The sequence below is a fragment of the Salvia miltiorrhiza genome, chromosome 2, assembly GCF_028751815.1.
Source record: "Salvia miltiorrhiza cultivar Shanhuang (shh) chromosome 2, IMPLAD_Smil_shh, whole genome shotgun sequence".
NCBI lineage: Eukaryota > Viridiplantae > Streptophyta > Magnoliopsida > Lamiales > Lamiaceae > Salvia > Salvia miltiorrhiza.
This window is the reverse complement of record NC_080388.1, coordinates 1,754,185-1,779,373: the sequence shown is the minus strand read 5'-3', so window position 1 is coordinate 1,779,373 and position 25,189 is coordinate 1,754,185. Positions and strand designations below refer to the sequence as shown.

Sequence of the window (25,189 nt, the reverse complement as noted above, 5' to 3'; positions counted from 1 at the left end):
ACGCCAATAGTTGCTCCAATCGCCTTCCATTGCTATTTGTTGAAATAATTTAGAAGATGAGGAGAATGGATGAATGAGGAGAATGGATGAATGATAGAGGATGAAGAAGAGAATGAGGTTGTATATGTATATATAGAGGGGGTATAGAAATAAAAAAAAAAATCGGCAACGGAAAAAAAAAAACGGTCAAAAACGGCTATTTTTAATTTTTTTTTGGACGAAAAGGGGCGCGTGTTTTACACGCCCCCTCCTTCGCTCCCACTATTCACGAGTGCGAAGCAACGCCCCCCTTCCTTCACACCCGGGTGCGGCAACGGTGGTGGGTGCGATAGGCCGGGTTCGATCCGGCCATCGCACCCACCGCTGCGGATGCTCTTATGGGTTTAAATGCACCATTTTTTCGGACTATAGGGGAGGTTTTTGCAACAAGGTCAAGTATGGTGGGGTCAAAGCTCTAGGGGGGTCTAGTATAGGGGTGGATCCGCACCTTTAAAATTGTCTTTTCATGATAATGCAAAAAAAGTTACCCTAAAATTAGTGGCAGTCTCTTCATTTGCACAGATACTTTTACTTTTACGATAAGTTTTATCTTCTTCTTTCCTTCAATCCTCCCTCTCCATCTTCTGGTTTAACCTTTTCCGCCTCTCATATCTCTCCTTTTCGATTCAGTCTACCGCTTTTATCGTCGCTGCAGAAGAAAATAGCACCGTAGGTGAAGATTTCTCATTCTCGGTGAAAAAACAGAATCTGCAATAGCGATTCCTCCCTCTTCGGGGAATATCAAAACTCAGAAAAATTGCTCCGGGAAGCGCTCTGGCAAACCCCTTACATTTTGATTCGTGTACCCTTACTTAATAAAGGCGATGTCTTCACCACCAACCTGAGGGATGAGATGACATGGTTTCATCAGTTGAGATATTGCAGTTCCTATCGTTGGTTGCTGTTGGAGGATGATCAACAATTCAAAGAAAGTTCAGGGACTCATTTGCAAATAATGAGACTGGAAGGACTTAGCAGCAAGAAATCAGTTATAACAGATTTCTGGGAATAGCTGCTGTAGTTTTAAGCTACTGTGCATTTTTCTTTCTTTTACTTTTGTGATTAGAGTGAAAAGAGAGATAGATACACAGAGGGGAAAAACAACAAAGATGAGAGGATAGATTCACGAATGATAGTAGTGATTGTTCTTGTCAATGTTGTAAATCTTGTATTCTTCTTCGATCGAAATCAGTAAAAGAGTAACTCTCCCGTGGACGTAGGCATTTTGCCGAACCACGTAATCTCCGGCGTTCATAGTTGTTAGTTTTGTAGTTTCGTTTCTTTGGTGTTCATTTGCTGTGATCTTGGAGTTAATCCTAACAAATTGGCGCCGTCTGCCGGGAATCGAAACCACGACGATGAGTTCTCTGAAATTTGACGCCGAGAAATTTAATGGAAAAAATGACTTCGGTTTATGGAAGACAAAGATGAAAGCCATGCTGATACAGCAAGGTCTCATAGGCGCTTTGAAAGGAGAAAAGGGTCTTCCAGAATCAACACCGAAGGGCGATCGAGAAGAAATGATGCTGAAAGCCCATAGCGCGATTATTCTTTGCCTTGGTGATAAGGTGCTTCGCGTGGTGGCCAAAGAAGAAACTGCGGCTGCGGTTTGGGCAAAATTAGATTCGTTGTACATGACGAAGTCTTTAGCCAATCGATTGTATATGAAGCAGTGGTTGTATTCATACAAATTCTCGGAAGAAAAGGGAATGGAGGATCAACTGGATGATTTCAACAAGGCGATTGATGATCTTGAAGGCATTGATGTCAAGATCGATAGTGAAGATAAAGCAATTTTATTGCTTAATGCACTTCCTAAAAGCTTTGAGCATCTCAAAGATGCTATGCTTTTCGGAAGAGAAAACACTATAACCATTGAAGAAGTCCAGCAAGCATTGAAAGCGAAGGAGCTTCAGAAGCAAAATGAAGGGAAACAAGATTCCCACAATGAAGCTCTGAACATAAAGAAATCCAAGAACTGGAAGAACAAGAAAACAGATAAGGAGGCCAAGAAAAACTATCAAGCCAAGAATAAGGAAAACAATGGCAAAGAGACTCGCACATGCCATCATTGCAAAAAGTCGGGGCATCTCAAGAAGGACTGTTTCATATGGAAAAAGAAGCAAGCAGAGAAACCTCAAGCATCCAACAATGCGGATGTAGCTGAAGCTGATGATACCGCAGAAATGTTGAATGTGGTCAGTGGACAGGTGGAGCAGCACTGGATTTTGGATTCAGGCTGCAGCTTCCATATGTGCCCAAGGAGAGATTGGTTTTACGATTTCAGAAGCATAAGTGAAGGCTCTGTTCTACTGGGAAATGATCAGGTATGTGCAGTCAAAGGCATAGGAAATATCAAGTTGAAAATGCATGATGGATCTATAAAAATACTTTCTGAAGTTAGATTCATTCCTAAGTTGAAAAGGAACTTGATATCTTTGGGTACTCTAGAATCAAAGGGTTATAATTGGAAATCAGAATCTGGTAATCTTCATGTTATGAAAGACTCTAAGATTTGCATGAAAGGGATTAGGAAATCCAGTTTATATTACTTGCTTGCTGAGACTCTTGTTGGTAACTGTGATAATGTCTCCTGTAAAGAAAATGTGACATGGCACATGCTAGGCTTGGTCATATAGGAGACAAAGGATTGAATGAGTTGATTAAACGAAGGCTCATCAACTGCAATGCAAAATCAGACAAGAGCAGTTGTGAAAAGTGTATTCTGGGGAAGAGCAAGAGGGCACCTTTTGGAGTAGGAAAACATACATCAAAATGATATCTTGAGTATGCTCATGCTGATCTCTGGGGGCCAGCAAGAGTGGAGACATTTGGTGGAGGGAGGTTCTTCTTATCCATCATTGATGATTACTCTAGAAAGCTGTGGATTTATGTTTTAAAACATAAGAATGATGCATTCCAAAAATTCAAAGAATGGTGTATATCTGTTGAAGTGGAAAAGGGAGTACCATTGAAATGCCTAAGGACTGATAATGGACTTGAATTCTTATCAAATGAATTCAATGAGTTCTGTAAATCAAAGGGCATAAAGAGGCACAGAACAGTACCAAGCACTCCACAACAAAATGGGGTAGTGGAAAGAATGAACAGGACTATCTTAGAAAGGGTGAGATGTATGATTCTGAGCTCTGGTGTTTCAAAGAGGTTTTGGGGTGAAGCAACATCTACAGCAGCTCTGCTCATTAACATGAGCCCAAGCTCAGTTCTAGATAACATATCACCTAACCAGAGATGGTATGGAAAGCCACCAGACTACTCACATTTAAGGGTATTTGGATGTCAGGCCTATGCTCATTTGAGGCAGGACAAATTAGATGCAAGAGCTGTGAAGTGCATCATGATAGGATATCAAGAAGGTACAAAAGGTTATAGGCTTTGGTGCTATGAAAATGGTGTGAATAAAATACACATCAGCAGAGATGTCACATTCAAGGAGGATATTATGCCATTTTTGGATAAAGGAAAGAGAGCAGTGGATGGTGAGCTTGAATCCAGGATAGATACTACTCGAATTGAGGTGGAGCATGGCAAGAATATCTCAGAAGTTTTGCAAGAATTATCTGATGATGAAGATACATCAGAAACAGATCAACATGAAGAAGAAGATGATCTAAGAAACTATCTTCTTGCAAGAGATAGAGTTAGAAGGCAGATAAACCCTCCAACAAGATTTGGTGATGCAGATCTTGTAGCTTATGCCTTGTCAGTTGCAGAAGAAACTGAGTATCAAGAGCCATGCACATATAAAGAAGCCATAAATAGCAAAGACAAGGAAAATTGGATTTTGGCTATGAGGGAAGAATTGGATTCCCTGATGAAGAACAAGACATGGATACTAGTAGACAAACCTCCTGATCAGAAGACAGTTAAATGCAAGTGGGTGTTTAAAAGGAAAGTTGAAATGGTGAATGGAAAGGAACAAGTCAGATTCAAAGCAAGACTTGTTGCAAAGGGCTTTACTCAAAGAGAAGGCATAGATTTTAATGAAATCTTTTCACCAGTAGTGAAACATACATCTATAAGATTGTTGTTATCATTGGTTGTTCAACAAGATCTCATTCTAGAACAGTTGGATGTAAAGACAGCCTTTTTGCATGGAAATCTGGAAGAGACCATTTACATGACTCAACCAGAAGGCTTTGTCATGCCAGGAGAATCAGGGAAGGCTTGTTTGTTGAAGAAGTCATTGTATGGCTTAAAACAGAGTTCAAGGCAATGGTATAGGAGGTTTGATGAAGACATGTTGAAAATTGGATATGAAAAATTAAAACATGACAATTGTGTTTATGTTAAGAGGATTAAGGGAGCTATAGTGTCTTATCTGCTCTTATATGTAGATGACATGCTTATAGCTAGCAGTAGCAAGAAGGAGATTGATATTCTGAAAACTGAACTTCAATCAAGATTTGAAATGAAGCTGCTGGGAAATGCTAGGAGGATCCTAGGCATGGACATAGTGAGAGACAGAAAAGGAGGGCTTTTATGGTTGCTGCAGAGTGATTACATATTGAGGGTTTTACAGAAGTTTAAGATGCATGAATCAAAGCCTGTATGTGTACCTTTAGCACAGCATTTCAGACTTGAATCGAAACAGAAGCCCAAAGATGAAAAGGAGATAAAGGAAATGGCAAATGTCCCCTATGCTAATGCAGTGGGAAGCATTATGTATATTATGATTTGCACAAGGCCTGATTTGTCACATGGTATAAGTGTGGTAAGCAGATACATGGCTGATCCAGGAAAGTATCATTGGGAGGCATTGAAATGGGTTCTCAGGTACTTGAAAGGTGCTTCTGATCTTGGTATTTTGTTCAAAAGAGTTGGTGCTGATGTAAATAATCCACTTAGAGGTTATGTGGATTCAGATTATGCTGCAAACCTCGATTCAAGGAGATCTCAAACAGGCTATGTTTTTACTCTACATGGTGCAGCTGTCAGTTGGAGATCATTATTGCAGCCTGTGGTAGCTTTATCTACTACTGAAGCAGAATATTTAGCAATGACTGAAGCAGTTAAAGAGGCACTATGGTTAAAGGGAATGTTAGCAGAACTTGGGATAGTTCAAGATGCTGTGGAGATAGGATGTGATAATCAAAGTGCATTACACTTGGCTAAGCACCAAGTATTTCATGAGAGATCCAAACATATAGACATTCGACACCATTTTGTAAGAGAGGTTATTGAAAGAGGAGATGTGAAGATGGTGAAAGTGTCAACTGATGATAATGCAGCTGACATGTTGACTAAAGCATTACCAAACTCCAAATTCAAGTATTGCTTGGAGTTGGTGAATGTACTGCCTTTTGAAGTTTAAAAGGAATGAGCTCTGTAATGGAGCTAAGTGGAGAGGAGCTGTATTGCTGGTTTGATCAAAGAATTGTTAATCAAGGTGGAGATTTGTTGGAGGATGATCAACAATTCAAAGAAAGTTCAGGGAGTCATTTGCAAATAATGAGACTGGAAGGACTTAGCAGCAAGAAATCAGTTATAACAGATTTCTGGGAATAGCTGTTGTAGTTTTAAGCTACTGTGCGTTTTTCTTTCTTTTACTTTTGTGATTAGTGTGAAAAGAGAGATAGATACACAGAGGGGAAAAACAACAAAGATGAAAGGATAGATTCATGAATGATAGTAGTGATTGTTCTTGTCAATGTTGTAAATCTTGTATTCTTCTTCGATCGAAATCAATAAAAGAGTAACTCTCCCGTGGACGTAGGCATTTTGCCGAACCACGTAATCTCCGGCGTTCATAGTTGTTAGTTTTGTTTCTTTGGTGTTCATTTGCTGTGATCTTGGAGTTAATCCTAACAGTTGCAATAAAGTTCTGATATCAATATATTTATTTTTGGTGGTGTTGTTGATTTTTTATTTTTGTTTTATTTTATTAGTTCAAAAGCAAAGGCGTTTCTTAACAAAGGATTTATCATTTTCATTCAACATAGATTCGTTTTTCGTCGCATAAAAAGTTATTTTGATATTGTAATATAATACCTAACAGTTTCATTTTAATCTAACACTGGTTCATTTTCAACAAACAATTGTTGCACATACTGATATGATTTTGGGGGTTGTTTATTAAGTCCTTGACATGAAGGTGGATTTATAATACCTTTTTATTTGTTTACATATGGAGTCAGAACAATTATACTTTTTTCCAATGATAGACATGTCCATTATGAGCTCTATGATGATTGGGGCAAGCCACAAGAAGAGCATGTTCTTCTTTGTTGTGTTTTTCTTTCACTTATGCTAATAGATTTCTGACCACAACAAGCTTTCTAACTTGAGGACAAAAATGATCAAGTATTTTTATTTAACAATTGATTTATTTACTTGGGATTATTTTGTAAGATTGATATAAAATGTATGATAGCAGATTCATTATATTGTGATTTACTGGGGAGTGGGGAATATTAAAAAAAAGTATTGTCGCACGGGGGCAATACTAGTTAAAGTGAAATTCATTTATGGTGTTCTCGAGTTGTGTTCTCAATCTGGCAATAAAATATTGCTTCCTTTATTGTATCATCCCGAGTGTCATCGTCAATTGAGTTTTCAGTTATGGTACCAATAATTTCTTATAAAGATCTCTGAGCATGCTTCATTTCTATAACGATAATCCAATATTTGGTTGGCACCTATTTTATCATGGTAATCAAGATTATTAATTATTATGCTGAGTTCGCGAATGCGTTCAATATGTACGTCATTTAAATTATTCGAAACTCCTTCGTCCCTTCAACGAATTTGACAATGTAAAACATCGGCTATTGTCTCTTGCTGAACATCTATATTCGTATATAATATAAAGAGCAGTTTAACGGTAAAAATTTTACCGCCAATTTTTCTCTTTTCTATAAAAAAAACTATATTATCTCTCCCACAATCTATCCCACTATTTACTCATTAAATATCTATTAGTTAATCTATATATATAAAACATGCACGAATTTTTTCTACAAAAATTTCTCTCTTTACTTTGCATATTTTGTTTTGATTCTTTTTTAAAATTCATCAACTTTTACTTATAAAAAAATATTTTAGAGTGGATTTTGAAAATACCCACTTTCCTTTAGTAAAATTAAATTTTACCCACTAATATAAAAACTTAAAAAAATACCCACATTTACCATTTTACCCTTACATATAAAATTTTTACAAATACCCACGAATTCACAACCAAAATTTATTTTGGTTGTGAATTCACAGCTGAATAACAAGTATTGGTTGTGAATTCAAGTTTTAAAGTTTGAATTCACAACTATAAATAGTGTTAGTTGTGAATTCGCGTGAATTCACAACCCACACTATTTCAGGTTGTGAATTCACAACCGATAAAACTTGAATTCACAACCAACATTTTTTCAAGTTGTGAATTCACAACCAATAAAACTTGAATTCACAATCAACACTGTTTCAATTGTGAATTCACAACCAACGCCGATGATTCAGTTGTGAATTCATAAACTTGGTTGTGAATTCAAGAACATTTGTACAAAATTGCGCGATTTTCATCAATTTCTTCAATATGTGATCCAATATACTTAGTATTCAATCAAAGCAAAGCTTATGCAGAAAATTTATTACATTTCCTTTATTGAAACAAAATACATCGCTTGTAAACATTGAAAATCCCCAAAATAAGAAAAATTTTAAAAAACCCCAAGTTCATCTCAAATTAGGGCACGATTTCCCCAAATCAGGAAACTAAATCAAAAACCAAATCAGGAAACTAAATTAGGCCAGGCTCCCTTCACGCCGACCTTCGCGGACTTCGCGCGGTCGTTGTACGCCACCTCCGGCTCGTAGCGGTCGGCGCCGGGAGGAAGTAGATGGCGGCGCGGCAGAAGGCGAAGTCTCTAGTGCTTCTCCAGACTGCGTGGGCGCTGCAGATCCAGCGGTGATGCAGATCCAGGGCGGCGGCGTGGTGAAGGACGGGGCGGCGCGGCGTGATCAACAAGTAAGAATATAAAACTGAAAGCTGTAAATAACACAGAGACTTTTACGTGGTTCGGAAAAACCCTTTCCTACATCCACGGCTGGTTGATCAGACCAACAATCCACTCTGCAAGTGCTTCACTGGTGCACTGCAAACCGTACCCGTGTGCTTGCCTGGTGCACACAACCGTAAACTGAAGATAACCCCTCTTCAGCACCCACACACCTCGCGTAGGATTTCCCTGCTAAGCACACCTCGTGCTCAGACTTTTCACTCAGAGTTCAGAGTACCTTCCTGAACTCCGAATCACTCAAACACTCTTATGGGGGAGAGGTTTAAACGAGTGCCAACTATACTTATAAAGAACAAGTTCTTTGAAGCAAGTTTGACCTTTGGCTTCTGGGTAAACAGATATATGCCTAGGGTCTAAGAGAATGTATGTAATCAGCAGTGACTGATTTTGGCTTTGGAATTCTCTTCTTCGATTCAAGCTTTGGGCGGTTAAGCTTTAGGCTGAGTAGCAATTTCGGCAGAGCTTCAGCTTATGTCGTTGAATCGGTGAAGATTGAAGTGATCCTCGAGCGCTATTTGTAGGAGAACTCTTGAATAGATCCGTTGGCGTAAATCGTCCTGAAGATTTCTTCCGTTGGAGAGCAATTCGAATTTGGGCTGAGACTTCAATCTTCGAGGTTCCTTGTCTGTGTGGAAATGGCTCTCTTTGATGGACAGGAGATGTGACATATCTGAAAAGTTACCACCAGATAGGAATGACCTCTGCAGAGATAAAATATTCTGAGATCTCTGCATTTAATGCGGTTGTACTTGTGCGTACGTGGATTCCTCTGAACGTTGGAAGATCAGTCCTAGGAGGAATGTTCAACTGATACTTGACTTTAGTATCAGTCCTTTGCGCGCATTAAATAATCAGTCTTCAACTGATTCTTCAACTGATACTTCAGTTGGTAACTTCGTTCTTCAGTCTTCAGTCTTCGGTCTTCGACACCGCAACTAAACTAGAAACGAACTCTAACACTTGAGTTCAAAACGATTCTAGTCTATTACATATAAGTCCTATGAATTTTGGTATCATCAAAACAAGGGTTAGGATATTCCACAAGGTTCCCAACAGAAGGGTAATTTAGTCATTTGACACAAAAAGTGGGTATTTTTTTATGTTTTTATTTGAGTGGGTAAAATTTATTTTTACTATATGAAAGTGGCTACTCTTATATATTAACACAATAATTTTATATGGATGTTAAATTAAAGATAATGATAAGATCTTTAATTTGTTGTAAAAATTATAAAAAATAAATTTAAAATAAATAAATTATTATCATTTAAAGTCACAATTTTTTTCTCTCTCTCATCTTTCATCTATCCTCTCCTCTCTCCTACCTCCTTTCTTTGAATAACACGTTCAATTTTTTTTTTCTATCTCATTCCTTTTTTAATATTTATTTTACTTTATTTTTTATATTTTTGTTAGACATCATTTTTAATATTTTCTATTTTTTTTCTATAACAATTTAATGTAACTAAAAAGATTAGTCTTATATTTGTTCATTTTAGAACTCTTTAGCTTAAAAATAAATTTTAAAGATTGAAATTTATATTAATATAAATTTATAGATAATTAGTTAATTAAATCTTAAACAATTAATTTCAAATATGATTTAGATTTATTAAATTTTTGTATGAATTTTTATATTTCTTTATATTAACATATTTGTTATTATTATGTCTTAATTAAATTTAATATTAGATTGAGAATTGACAAGCTATATAGTATATAAAAGAGAAGTTTTTCCCCTCCATGTTTTCCCTCTCTTTTCTCTCTCTTCTTCCACCAATTTTTTCACTTTTTTTTTTGCTTTTTATGTTATTATATTTTATTTATTTTCTAAACGTCATCAAATTTGATTCGTGAAAAAATAATCATATGTATCTTAAATTCAATACAGTATAAAAATAATCAAAAATGAATTTAAAACGAATAAGTTATGAAAAGTATAAAATATTTTATTTTCTGTCTATTCATTAAAAAATTACAACTTTTTATTTATGTTTGTATATGAAAATATTTATTATGATGTATAATACTATATAATAATATGCATAATGCAAATTTTCATTGCACTTTGTATAAATTGAAAATTTATAATTTTATATTCAAGATTTTATTGAGTAATTGATCTTAATTATTATATTATATTTTTAAAACATATGTTGTATTTGTTTATATTTTATTTTTATTATTATTTATATTTATTTATTTAAATTTATCGTTTGATTTCAATGTCCGTCGTGCATCGCACGAATGGGCGTATACTAGTAATATATAAAAGATGAGTTTTTCATGAAATGCTTGTGAAGAATATTGTATCGTGGAACACGCTTTTATCTGGGTACGTGCATAATGGGTTAATAGACGAGGCCAAGAGAGTTTTTGATGAAATGCCTGTGAAGGATGTTGTGTGGACCACAATTTTGTCCAGGTATGTGCAAAATGGATTAATGGACGAGACCAAGAGGGTGGTTTTGGATGAAATGCCTGTGAAGGATATTGTATCATGGAATACGATTTTGTTTGGGTACGTGCAGAATGGGTTAATGGAAGAGGCCAAGAGAGTTTTTCATGAAATGCCTGTGAAGGATGTTTTCTTATGGAATACGATTTTGCTTGGGTATGGACAACATGAGTTAATAGACGAGGCCAAGAGAGTTTTTCATGAAATGCCTACAAAGGATGTTATATCGTGGAACACAATTTTGTCAGGGTACGTGTAGAATGGGTTATTGGATGAGGCCAAGAGAGTTTTTCATGAAATGCCTGTGAAAGATGTTTACTCGTGGAACACGATTTTGTCTGTGTATGTACAAAATGGGTCAAGGGACGAGGCCAAGAGATTTTTTCATGAAATGCTTGTATCGTGGACAATAATTTTGTCTAGGTACATGCAGAATAGGTTAATGAACGAAGCCAAGAGAGTTTTTCATGAAATACCACTTAAAAAATTCGATCTCATGGACGATAATGATAGCCGGGTACAACAAGAATGGTGATAACGATGAGGCATTACAGTTTTTTGTTGAGGCGACAAGGGATTGGGAAAGGCTAAGCACATTTGTTTTTGCTTGTGTTTTAAGTACGTGTGTGGACACTGCTGTTTTTGAGCTTGGCAGGCAAATACATGGGTGTGTTGTTAAAGGAGGACTCGAGTTTAGCTGCAATGTGGGAAATGTTCTTGTTTCAATGTACTGTAGGTGTGGAAACATCAACGAGGCATATGACGTTTTAAGGAGAATTGAGGATAAAAATGTGATATCGTGGAATACAATCATTAATGGTTATGCAAGACATGGCTTTGGCCAAGAAGCTCTCCAACATTTCGAGTCAATGAAACAAGCGTCTATCCAACCAGATGAAGTTACAATGGTAAATTCTAATTGTATTTAGGACTATTTTTCTTCATGTGATGTCTACTTGTTTTTGGTTGCTAATAATACAAATTCTAATTTGAGAATGAAAAATTGTCATTGATTAATTGTTATTTATAAAGTATTCACTTGTTTTGATTTAGGTTGGTGTTCTAACTGCATGTAGCCACACGGGCTTGGTAGATAAGGGAAAATATTATTTCTATTCCATGAGCAAAGATCACGACATAGTGCCAAATATAATGCACTATAGCTGCCTGATTGATCTTCTAGGCCGAGCTGGTCACCTCGACGAAGCTCAAAATCTAATGAAAAGCATGCTTTTTGAGCCAAATGTAGCAACATGGGGAACTCTACTTAATTGGTGCTAGCAGGATTCATGGAAATATAGAATTGAGAGAAAAGGCAGCAGAAATGTGGTTATCTTTGGAACCATCGAACTGTTCCACGTATGTTCATCTTTCCAACTTATATGCAGCTTCGGGCAAATGGGAAGATGTTGTTCCTCTTATCATAGTGTAATAGTTCCTCTTTTTTTTACTAATAAATGTGTTGTACTAGAGATTTCGGTTTTGATGTAGTTTGAAAACATGATTGTTGGTTGATGTAGTCACGACACCGCTGGTTATCGGCTCACGGCTCTTAGGCCTCGTTGTTCACCAATACATTCGAGGACTTGATGTCTCATGCTGCTGATCAAATAGATGATCACTTTCATCATTATCCACCCAATCTTACTACTTGTGAAGCTGGATTTTATTTAAACTAGTATTATTCCCGTGCGATGCACAGTGATACCTATTTAATTAAAATAATAAAAAAAATTAGAATATTATAGTTAGAAAATAAAATTCTATAAGTTACTTATATTATTATATAAAATAGCTCTAATAAAGATAGTTGCATTAAAATGAAGATGAAACCATCTTATAGTTGGAAGCTTATCAAATGAATGACTAAGATCTTTACAAAACCTTTTTATCTAATAATTACTATTATCTATTTAAAATTTCCACCTAAATATATAGATATTTTTCTTTCAAATTTTCTATTAGTCTTGAAAGGATTTTTGAAACTTTTAATTACGTTTTACTTGTTTGAATTTCACAACATATCTTTTTGAGGCGTTAATTGACTGTAAATCCACAAACTATTAGTGGATTCATACCGTAATTTGCCCTGAATTTTAATTTCGTCCAAATCAAACCATACATGACAAAATTAAAAATGATATAATATATACACATTATATTAAAAGAACTTATACAAAAATTACACTGAAATATATACAATACTAATACATATATATATATATATATATATATATATATATATATAGGGTCAGCTTCAATGGAGACCACTTCCCTATATAGAGAATAGAGACCAAATCAGAGCCATTGATCTCACCAAAATCAATGAATCAGATTCATCCGAATTCTTCAAGTTTAGAAAATCCTGTAAATTCCTCATTTTTCAATTTTGGGAACTAACGAACATTATTATGAACTTACGAACATACTAATGTTCGTCGTTGTGTTCGTATAAAAAACAAATGAACATACTAATGTTCGTTGATATGTTCGTATAAAAATAAATGAACATACAAATAAACATACTTATGTTCGTAAGTTTATAATAATGTTCTTTGGTTCCCAGAATTGGAAAATGAGGAATTTACGGGATTTCCTAAACTTGAAGAATTCGGATGAATCTGATTCATTGATTTTGGTGAGATCAATGGCTCTGATTTGGTCTTCATTCTCTATATAGGGGAGTGGTCTCCATTGAACTCTTCTCTCTCTCTCTCTCTCTCTCTCTCTCTCTCTCTATATATATATATATATATATATATATATCTAATAGAAACCTCTGTTAAAATGAGAACTAGGAACTAGGAACCTAATCTTGGCTTAATAGGGTATTTGGGTACCCTAATACCTGATTTTTTTTTAAATTAAAAAATGTAGCTTCTATTTTCAGCCATTGCCTTGTAATTAAATTTAATTAAATATAAAATATATTTAATTAAAAATTCAGGTATTTCGGGTACACCCGATACCTGATCGGGTATACCTGATACCCAATTTTTTTATACCCTAAATACCCGAACCTAAACCCAAACCCTAATTTTTCTAGTATCGGGTACCCTATACCCGATTTTTTCGGGTCGGATAATCGGGTATCCTATACCCGAACCCTATCTTCCCACCCCTAGTTTGGATCAAAATTGTATATGTTTAATTGTTTATATTTTTGTTGCATAGTTGGTTTAGTTTGTTGCACATTTGAATATGAAATTGCATGAGTTATTGTATTTAGTTTTAAATTTGTATATGAAATTTCGTAGAATACATGTTGTAATGCATACAATTGCACAAATATATTTCATAATTGCATGGATTTGTGTTGATGTTGCAAAAATGATTTTTTGGCACATCATTTTGTTATTGCACATATTTTTCTATTATAAATGATACAGATTCTATGCAACTTGATTTGGATACCATGGATGTGGAAGATGTTTATGTTCCTGAATGTTGATGATTCATTGAAACCTAAAATTGATCAAACATTTGATATCTTGAAGATGGTGTGAAAGGGTGAAGCAATGTTGCAAAATTGAAATACCGGACTTCGTCGCAGCCGGAAGTGAAACACACAGATGCACGTCGCCGCCTTGTTTTGAATCACCAGAAAAAAACTACTTAACTAAATCGCTCTGTCGTCGCCTTGCAGAAACTGTCGCCCAAATCTCCCGCACACGCCGGAAACATCTTAGTCTTGCACAGTTCGCCGTTGCCAAGCACAGACCAGCGCTAAAAACTCCTGCAACCGATCGAAAACTTGGTTGCACAGAAGTCTCCGTCGGCCAAAAATCCCGCAACCAAGTCGCCACCTTTTTCAGATCGAGGGACCGCTTCTTGCACGAAAGATTTATCAGATAAACCAGCCGCCCCTTAGGTGTATGAGAAAATGACAGAGATACACCGGGAGTTGTTCGCTATTTATTTTCACAGTAAAATGGATTAGGATAATCACTAGAATTGAACTACTAGTCCTTGTGGAATACGGCCTTACTTCCCTATATTGCAACTAGGGAAGTAAGGTCGTATTCCACAAGGACTAGTAGTTCAATTCTAGTGATTATCCTAATCCATTTTACTAAGGTTATTTAGATTAAACAATGAGGTGATTGGTTGAATTATCTAATTAATTACCTAACAAGTGCAAAGATAAATTAAATCAAACAAATAAGGTGGATTGATTAAGTGATGAAGGTGATTTAGGGATTAGGCATCGACGGATTAGCAATGGACTTCAAATTAGCTCAATATTAGTCTTGACATTCCTATTTATCTAGAATGATCTCCCCACTAGTTCTAACCCCTCCCGGACGACTAAAACGGTAGATTATAGGTCATAGTTACTGTCCCCGGTTAAATTCTAACCTATAACTCCCAAAAGCACAATAAGATCGAAATCTCTCACTCCACTCTCAACCTCCCGGTCTATTGAGTTGATATGTTTCAAGTACCTAATCTATTGCAATTATCCTCTCCCGATTCAAATTACAAATAAGAAATGCATAGAAAGTGGTCAACAATCTATACAAGAAATAATACTAGGGCTTGAAAAGATAATGACAAGGAAATAATCAAGACATATATTAAGCATAATAATCAATCCATTACATAATCTACTAGCCTAACCCCCAAACCAATGGGGGTTTTAGCCTACCATGTTCACAAACAACATACTTAAATCAAATAAATACATATGTGAAAGAGAGACTAATGAGTGACAAATCCTATTAATAGGCTTTCTTCAATCTTCCTCTCATCTTCAATGCTTCTTCAAAAGGTAGGTGTAAGCATTAATGGAGGTTAGGGTTTTGTGTGGAGGATTGGGAAAGATGAAATTGGTGTGTGTGTTGAAAAGTTATGAGAAAGGGGGGAAAATGGGTATTTGGGCCTACCAAAAGCATCAATTACGTGTTTCTCCCGCGGTCACGATCGTGACCACGACGTAGGACCGTGGGGGAGCTGCTAGAGAGGCCCGCGGTCGAGCCCACGGCCGCGGCACGGATCGCGGGTGAGTTTGTGCATTCTGAGCATTTTGGAGCAGAGGCCCGCGGTCGGGCTTGTGACCGCTACCGGGACCGCAGGGTCCTGAGCTCTGTGTGCAGTCCGCTTGTTCGGCTCCGTTCTCCCTCATTCGAACTCCGGTTTGATCACCGTTCACGCTCACGAATTCCTCTCGAGATGTACTTCAACATTATATTTTCAAAATTCTCAAATTGATCTTTGATTTTTCCTGAAATCACTCTAAAACTACACCAATGCATCAAATCTCAACAAAACTCAAAATTAGGATACAAACATTTATTCACAATCAATTCATGGGGAAAAATGAAAACAATTCATGAGATATTGAGGTACAAAAATCATGTTTGTCGGAAGTTCAATTTCTTCTCCGACTTCGTCCCTTTTTTTTCAGATCGGCGGAAATGGTTGTCTTTGAAGTCAGTTGCTCTCTATTTTCAAACCCTAGGTGAAAATTACAAATGAAACTGAATTTGGAAACGTGAAAAAGTTTAAATCTCAGCCCTCTATTTTATTTAAATCAATGGTTTTAAATTGGTTCCTAGTGTTAGGTCCGAAGGGTCTTGAATAGGGGGGGAATACACCTATAGGCTATTTTTATCAAGATCTCAATATAGATATCAAAATGAAACTTTAAACACAAACTCAGACACTTGTTTACTGAAAAGAGTTTTGACCAAAATAGGGTTGACGACTGATACTGAAAGACTCTTCAGTAAGGAGTTATCAGTTAAGTCACAAGAATTTAACTGATGCACGTAAGGCTTCAGTCGAGTTTGATAAACAGAGATGATATAAGTCTCACTGACTATCAGAGGATAGATCAGTCAGACTGATAACACACACAGCGGAAATCTTTTGTTTCGCAATAACCTTTTGGGTTGAGCACGTTGTTAGTCTTAAGTTTCTCTTTGCAATTAATCAGTTTTCAGTTGATGAAATGAAGAGCACAAGTAAGAAATTAAATACTGAAAGCTGTAAATAACACAGAGATTTTTACGTGGTTCGAAAAACACTTCCTACATCCACGGTCGATTGATCAGACCAACGACTTCACTCTGCAAGTGCTTACGGGTGCACTGCAAACCGATGCTCGTGCTTACGGGTGCACAGCAAACCGAAACAACTGAAGATCCAATCTTCAGTACCAACACACCTTGTTGGATTTCTCACTCCTAGCACGAACTGGCACTAGGATCTTACGGAGACAGAGTACCTTCCTGAACTCCTTTGCAACTCAAACACTCGATTCTATCGGTCGAATGGAGGTTTGAAATCTTGCCAACTAAACTTCAAAGAACAAGTTCTTTGGAGTTAGTTTGACCTAGGCTTTGGATAACCAAAGTTATGCCTAAGGTCTAAGAGAATTTATGTAATCAACAGTGACTGATTTTTGACTTTAGGATTCTCTTCTTCGATTCAACCTTTGGGGAATTTGAGCTTTGGCTGAGAAATAATTTTGGCAGAGCTTCAGCTTATGTTGTTGAATCGGTGAAGATTGAAGTGATCCTCGAGCGCTATTTATAGGAGAAGTCTTGAATAGATCCGTTGGCGGAGAAGGTCTTCAAGATTTCTTCCGTTAGAGAGTAATTTGAACTTGGGCTGAGGCTTCAATCTTCGAGGTTCCTTGTTTGGTGAGAATGGCTATGTTGAAGAGCAGGAGATGCGACGTCTCTGATAAAGTAGTCACCAAATAGGAATGACCTCTGCAGAGAAAGGACGATCCTGAGATCTCTGCATTTAATGCGGCTGTACTTCTGAAGTACGTAGATTCCCTTGAACGTTGGAGGTTCAGTCCGAGGAAGAATGCTTAACTGATACTTGACTTTAGTATCAGTCCGGTGATTCCACGTGGCTCGCATTAAGTAATTAGTTCAAGACTGATTCTTTGACTGCTGCTTCAGTCGACAACTTCAGTCTTCAGTCTTCAGTCCTTCGTTCTTCAGTCTTCAGTCTTCAGAACAGCAACTAAACTAGAAAAAGAACTCTAACACTTGAGTTCGAGCAGTTCTAGTCTATTACAAATGAAACCTATGGATTTTGGTATCATCAAAACCAAGGATTAGAATATTACATTAAGTTCCCAACACATAGTTTTCATCTTAAGGGGGGTTTCTATGTTAACCCTACCTATATAGGGGAGGGCTAAAATAAGTACACTTCTTAAGATATAAAATAAGAATCATTTTCAGCCCTTAGATCATAAAGATCTACGGTTGATTCGTAATCCTGTTGGATGGATTTATGGTCTTGAGTTCGAATCACAAAGGTAGCGAAATTTTATTTTTCACAATTCATACCTTTATACAGTGAATTCATACGTGTTCTACATAAAATTCATACATTAAAAATTGTTCTTATTTCTTATTTTAAGATGTGTTCTCACGGTAGCCCACCCCTATATATATGGTTGGGTTCTAAAAGAAAAGGAGTTTATATAAGAAAAGGAGAAACATTGAACATGTGAGTAATGCGGTTGAACATACCAATAATTTTATTGAACGTTTGGAATTTTTGGGTTCGAAACTTGGATACGTTCAACACAATTAGCGATACGTTCATCAAAAATATGAATGCGAAATTTAATCTTAATTATTGACTGTTCGATGGATCATGATCAATGGTTGAGATTGTTTCTCCTTTCTTTACAAACATTTATTTTCCTATTGAACTTCCTCCTATATATATATATATGTGTGTGTGTGTGTGTGTGTGTGTGAGTGAGTGAGTGTTAATATATTACTCCCTCCGCTCCGCTTCAAATAACCCAAAAAAATTAGACACGGAGATTATGAAATGTGTGATAAAGGTGTGAAGTGGTGGTGGGAAAACCCAAAAAGTAGTGTTAAATGCCTAATTTTATTTCTAAATTTGGATTGAGTCATTTGAAGTGGGACAACCCAAAATAAAAATTGGATCATTTTATGTGGGACGGAGGGAGTATATCTATTTTTTTATTGAATATATAGTTTAATTTTAAAATTGGTATTTAGATCAAATAATAATACAACCTAGTAATAGAATTGGTATTTTAAAATGGTGTTATGTCTGCTAATGAAATGACATAGATGATCTCCCTTTTGCATAACTAGTGTATAACCCGTCGAAATTCGACGGGATTTGAAATTATAATTTAAATTATTTATATTATTTTTGTATAATATAATTAATTTTGTTTCATGTAATAGAATTTACATTATACTAATCTTAATTATATTCGTCAATTAAATGTTAACTTTTTGTTAGAATAGTAAAAATACCCGTTTATATAAATTTTGTAAATTTTTTATATATTGATGGATAAGAATTAATTTAAAATCTCATTTTTCATCTAAGCATCATCTTATCTCATGATCATCAAGAACTCGAAAGACGATATCTGACTTTTGAGCATTATCTCGTCTAGATCCTAAAATACTATGCATGACTTAATGCGTCAATCGTTTGAACATCACTATCTGATGCTTTAAATATGAGCTTGAAAGATCAGGGCTAACTTGTGAGATTATATAATCTGAAGCTTGTGAAATTATAACTAACTTCTAAACATCATCTTGTATAGAGTTTAAAAAATCACCATTTGTGCATCATCTTATTTAGAGCTTAAAATATCATAAATGAGTTTTAAGCATCATTTCGTTTGGAGTTTGAAAGAATAAAATTGATTCGTGAGAATCATCTTGTTTGAAGTTTGAAAGACTATAACTAAGTTCTGAGAATCATCTCGTCCAAGGCTTGAGAAAATTGATGTGATATTCAAATTATATCATATCAATTTATTTAGTATTTCAATTGGTAAATTTTCATAAAAAATTGATGCGTAATAAAAAAAATTATGAAAAATATCTTATTTCATGACCAAATTAAAATGAAGAAATAATTTATTTAATCACAGTATTTATTTTTAAAAAAAATTAAATAATTTTTTATTCAACTAAATAAATTTGATCAACTTTTATTGCCATTTAAATTGTATTAATCTCAATCACTTCACCAATTAAATGTGGGTTTTTGGTTTGGAGAGTAAGAACATCCTTTTATATAGATTTTATTTTGGTGAAATCCCATAAAAAAATCAATGTTCGATGAGAAGATTTAGATAAATAAGAATGAATAAATATGAAAATGTTTAGAGAATTAGGATAAATAAAAATGCAAAAATATGGTGATGCCACATAGGAGTATTCCATTTTTAATTCTATTAGATATGTGATGATTTTAATACTTATTCTCGTCCTAAACCCATATAATAATACCTTTTATTAAGATATATCATTGTGAGATTAATGTGAGAATGAAGTTTATTTCAAATTATTTTATATGATCAAAATTAAATTGAAGAAATTATTTATTTCGTATATATCTTAGTATCATTTTCTTTATTTATATGACCAAATTAAATTGAATAACTTATTTATTTAAAATACATTTAAGTATTATTTTTTTATACGACCAAATTCATCTGAATAACCTATTTATTTCGAGAATATCTATATTTTTATTTAAGTTTTCAAATATTGAAATCTAATTATAATTTTCTTAGACTCGAATTATGAAGTTTAGTATAAATCTAATATGAAAAACTATTGCAACTATAAAAAAATATGGAATACAATTTATTTGAAATATGAAAAACTTTAGAGCATATATATATCTATATATATATATATATATATATATATATATATAGGGGTGCACTCAGTGAGACCCTCTATTCTTCGTGAGACACTGAGTACAATGAATAAGACATATATAATGATGAACAAGGCAGTATATACTGATGAATAATGAAATTTAAAAAATTAGTAATGAATAAGACATATATACTGATGAACAAGGCAGTATATACTGATGAATAACGAAATTTAAAATATTTCGCTCCCTCCAGGATTCGAACACTGAGAAAAAAAAAAATTTCCTCTAGGTACAACATCAGTCATAGGATCGATAAAATAAACGCACGAGATCGTGTCTAAAATCTCACTAAAAATAGAAAGTCTCATTGGAACCAGTGACGGAGGGAGGGAGGGAGGGGGGGGGGGGGGGCAGTGGGGGCACTGGGCCCCACTGGAAATTTCAAAATAATTACTAGTATAGTACTATAGTAGTAATATTTATATTTTTAGTTAAATATATGTAGTTTTAATTCTAAAAAAAATTCTATTTTTTTCCTTAAAACAATCATAAATTCACAATATTTTTTTAATTTAGGTTGATGTTATTTTATATTGTTTGTTATTATTTTTTATTGAAAGAGTAAATTTGAATTTTGAATTATCTATAATGAACGATTATAAAGAAAATAGTAAATTTTGAATTGTAAATGTAACTTTTTTTTATAATCACCTTGCAATTTACTTTCCATGTTTATTTTACTTTTTAAATTATGTTATGGATTGTTTGTTTTAGTTTCTTTATTAATAATATTTTTTTAATTATAACTTGATTTTATTATGTATTATTAGATATTATAGTTTTCCTTAATAAAATTCCATTTAATATTAGGTATTATTGCTAATATATTTAAGTAATTAATCCTAGTTCATATCAGTTATTAGCTCAAACCATATGCTAGTTAATTAGTTTTCATTTCTTTTTTGTATATATGTTATTCGTATTTACATTATTAATGAGGATTTAGTATTTCTTTAGTTATGTGGAGTAGCGCGTTAGTGAATGAATCCAATTATTACTTTTATTTTCAGATATCAAGTTATTAATTATTATTAATAATTCTAAATTTTGTTATGTAAGTTTTTAGGACATATTTTGATTAATCTTAGTACCTCAAATTGAAAGAGATATTTTTGAGTCTACATCGAAAGAGATTTATTTTAAATATTACAATGAAGTTTTTATATAGATAATTTTAAAATACTAAATGTAAAAAAAATACTATATGTTATAATATAGCAATGCCTAGCTATTAATTTTAAACGATGCATTGTACATAAAATATATTGATAAAAAATTAATTTTATTTTTAATATATATATATATATATATATGTATATATATATTATTTTAAAATTATTATAAATTGGGCCCCCCTGAAACAAAATCCTGGCTACGTCACTGATTGGAACGCTCCCCTATGTGTATATATATATATCTAACCTCATAGCTATATACAAACGACATTATTAAAATTGTGACGCGTTTGAAGAACTAATTACGATATCCCAAGGAATCATGAGCCCTACACGAGCACCATTAATGGCGTTCACATTAAATCAATATATACTTTTCATCTCATCTTTATGCAATAAAAATAAGTTGCATTAATTGCCCACACTCAAAATCAGCCTCTCAAATTAAATTACAGTCACGTAAAAGCGCCACTACGCCCTAGGCAGTAAATTGCATATTATCACCACTCTTCACAAAAAGCGTGATTCCAAAATGCATCATTGGGTTAAAAAATGGTTGAAGCCTTGTGACCAATCTAGTTCATTTCATGTGATCTTTTTTTCTCATCTCATGCTCATTTCTGTGACTTGCTTCAATACTATTTCACCTCACCTCTTCTATTTATACACTTGCTACTACCTCCCTCATTCCCTTCATCTACTCCGATTAGGGTTTCACCACTTCGTTTTTCTCGAACATCGACCGTGAAAGTTAAGAAGAAGGGCGTGAACGAGATGAAGAACAGATCCAAACTCGTGCTCCTTGTCTTGATGTTGCTTCTAGTTACCATACATGCAACTCGCCCACGTACGATTTTTTTTTTTCAAATTTCTTGATTTTTTTTTTTTCGAAATTGGACTTGCTTGTCATTTTTAAAGGGTATTAGACTAAGATTATTTTAAATAGCTTATAAGATAGGGTTTTTTTTTTTAAAGTTTATGATCAGTTGTCAAAGTGCTTGAATAATTAAGCTTATAAGTTAAAGAGAAAATCAAAGAGGGATGAACTTGCAAGGATATACAATGAAAATAACAAAATCATAATTGAATAATATTTATAAAATGATTGTTGCATATAAGATTTTGAAAAATAAGTTAGAAAATAAGAATTTACTTTTTAGGAAACTTATGTATTGTTTAGGAGCTTATTTGATCAAATACTTTGAAAAAGCTTATATACTTTTAAACAATTTATAAGTTGCTTTAAAAAGGCTATAATCTAAACCAAAATACTCTCTTATTTAGGTGATGAGATCATGAGAATGTGAGATCCATGCATAGTGCTCCAACAATCATTTTTATCCTAATGTTTCTTTGCATGATCATGATCAATATATATTAAAGAATTCATGATGAAAACTTTAATCTTTCACTTTTTGTTAGCAGATCATGATCGTCGAACCCAATCACAATACAGTAAGAACAAGGCGTTGGTGAGATTCAAACCTTATCGGATCGGGTCGACCCTATTGAAGCATAAACGAGCGGATACGCTGCTAGTCGCCGGGTCAAGCTTGCCGGATTGTACCCACGCTTGTGGATCTTGTACCCCATGCCGGCTAGTGACGGTCAGCTTCGTTTGCTCATCCATTGAAGAGGCTGAGACTTGCCCTATGGCTTATAAGTGCATGTGTCACAATAAGTCATACCCGGTGCCATAAATACTTGGATTTAATCAAATTTTGAATGAGTTGATATTTGACCTCTCTCGTCGCGTATATAAGTCGTCTTTATTTTCCTTTTTTGTTAGGTGTAAGTTTATTGTTTTAAAGGGTGCTAGGACATGTAGTTGTTGTTATTGTTGTTTTACTTCTTTAATTAGATGCAGTCAACGCCAGCAATTTTACTTTCAAATTTCATTAAAATTGAAATATATTGTTGTTTATTTTTAGTAGTACGATTATATGCATTTTCTTTTCAATTTTGATAATAGAAGTGGAGCAATAAAGTTGAAATATATCGAATTTGGTTAATTAGGACTTGCACGGGACATGGGCTTTTTTTTTTTAACTATTAAAGTTTAAGAATTAAAATGAGAGAGTGATTAAGAATACAAAATCTGAATTGAATATTACACCGCACACAAACAGACAAATTTATTATAAATATATATTTTTTGTGCAGAAGATCGAGCTCAAATTTGATTTAACCTTCTAAATTACTTGTAAATATTTAAGATTAAATTTCTCGATTTTATAGTATAATCAATAATATATTAGTTTTTATTTATATGAGTATGAATGTGATCTTGCAAATTCCTATTTTCTGAAAATTTGTTTGAATTTAACATGTTTTTATAAAAGAGTTCAGAATATTTTTTAACAGAGGGATGACATCATTGCAATTTAGTTTGGGAATGAGAAAAAAAAAAGAAAAAAGAAGAAAAAAAAAAAAGAGATGGTATGATAAAAAAAAAAAGGTGTCTTTTCACTAAGAAAATAGATCAAAAGAAATGAAAAAATCATTCACAACAACGTTAATTTACTAACATACTTATAATATGTCCCCAAGGGGATATCAAGCGGTGCGAACTCGAAACTTATGTCTACGAACATACTTATAATTTTAAAAAAAATTGATTATCGTCTTCCCTTGCATTATTTTCTCAAAATTGCATACAACCACTATTTACCATCCCCAATTCAAATGAAAATGTTGGCTTCGTCGCTGCCTGCTTGTAGATATCAAGCATCAACTAAAGTTTATGTTTTTATACTCCGTCCATCCATAAAAAATATTTTATTCTTGTTATTTTGTGATGTTTATAAAAATTATAATTTCTTTATATTTTAAAAAAATTTATATCACATAATGGACCTTAATTATTTTTCACTGTCAATACAATTATTTATCATTATAAATAGGGTTAATAGCCGGAAAATACACCAACTATTTTGAGATTTGCATATTGCACATGACCTTCAAAATTAGCCCCAGAATACATGACTTTTCAATTTAATCGCAATTTGCACCCGCGTTGACTAACACTTTGATCGGTGGTGACGTGGTCGTCGGATTTTGTTGACGTGGACGCACCGGCGATCAAGTAAAACGACGTCGTTTTTGTCAAGCTTTTTTAAATAAAAAAACAAAAAAAAAACATGAAATCTGCAAAACGGCGTCGTTGACCTCTCTCTCTCTCTGGCCCATCCCTCTCCCCCCGACTCCTCTTTCTCGACCAGACTCGCCGAAGGCTCCCGCCGCGTCGTTGGCTTGTGCGACTAAGTGGTTGAGGTGCTTTTGATACTGAGAAGAGAAAGCGGATTCGATGATGAAGGCGCCGTCGTGGTAGTAGACGAGAAGGGGGAGCTTTTTGCTCCGGTCGGCGTTGGGCGGCAGGTAAATGCGGGCGGAGAGGTTGATCTCCGGCGCGATGTCGATGTCTTTGGATTGAACCCCCGTGGCTGGATCGAGAGATGGGGGAACGGTTTCTTGGCCCATTAGCCTCTCGATTCGGCCATTTTTGTAGACTCTAAGCAAAGGGAAGAAGTCGTGGAGTATCTCGTTGGCCATTGATGAGTGATGAGGGAGCTCAGAAAGGATAAATTTAGCAGCTTTATTTTTCTCCTTGACACTAATTCATGTGAACTTGTTGGCAAAGCATATCTAGCGCACCACCTCAGGCCATCGCCTCCCTCTGAAATCCGGCGACGACACAGCCACCGTCCATGTCTCCGCCCCTAGATCCCCAATCCAGATCTGAGACGGAGGCGGTGGTCTGAGGTGGTTAGTTCCCT

The 25,189-nt window shown here is 34.6% G+C and overlaps 1 protein-coding gene, 1 long non-coding RNA gene and 1 pseudogene across 2 annotated transcripts; 2 read left to right on the top strand and 1 right to left on the bottom strand.

Annotated features, from left to right (window-relative positions):
- The first annotated feature begins 5,391 nt into the window (after positions 1-5,391).
- LOC131007578 (pentatricopeptide repeat-containing protein At4g02750-like) lies at positions 5,392-11,962 on the top strand (annotated as a pseudogene).
- Positions 11,963-22,006: 10,044 nt separating this feature from the next.
- LOC131012547 (uncharacterized) lies at positions 22,007-23,355 on the top strand. Its single transcript, XR_009097370.1, has 2 exons — positions 22,007-22,260; positions 22,839-23,355. It is a non-coding gene; the product is annotated as an uncharacterized LOC131012547 (long non-coding RNA).
- A 739-nt stretch (positions 23,356-24,094) lies between these two features.
- LOC131007577 (probable carboxylesterase 7) lies at positions 24,095-24,965 on the bottom strand. The gene is made up of 2 exons (XM_057934484.1): positions 24,554-24,965; positions 24,095-24,123 (listed from the first exon to the last, which is right to left on the bottom strand). Exons 1-2 carry the CDS (start codon positions 24,963-24,965, stop codon positions 24,095-24,097), a joined length of 441 nt encoding a protein of 146 aa, XP_057790467.1.
- Positions 24,966-25,189: the final 224 nt, after the last annotated feature.

Bases quoted from the DNA above. Each gene is read 5' to 3' on its own strand.
- LOC131007577 (XM_057934484.1), bottom strand. From the start codon at position 24,965: ATGGCCAACGAGATACTCCACGACTTCTTCCCTTTGCTTAGAGTCTAC. The intron at 24,124-24,553 runs GTTTTTTTTTTG...ATCTACAAGCAG, and splicing joins CGCCGTTTTGCAGATTTCAT to GCAGCGACGAAGCCAACATT.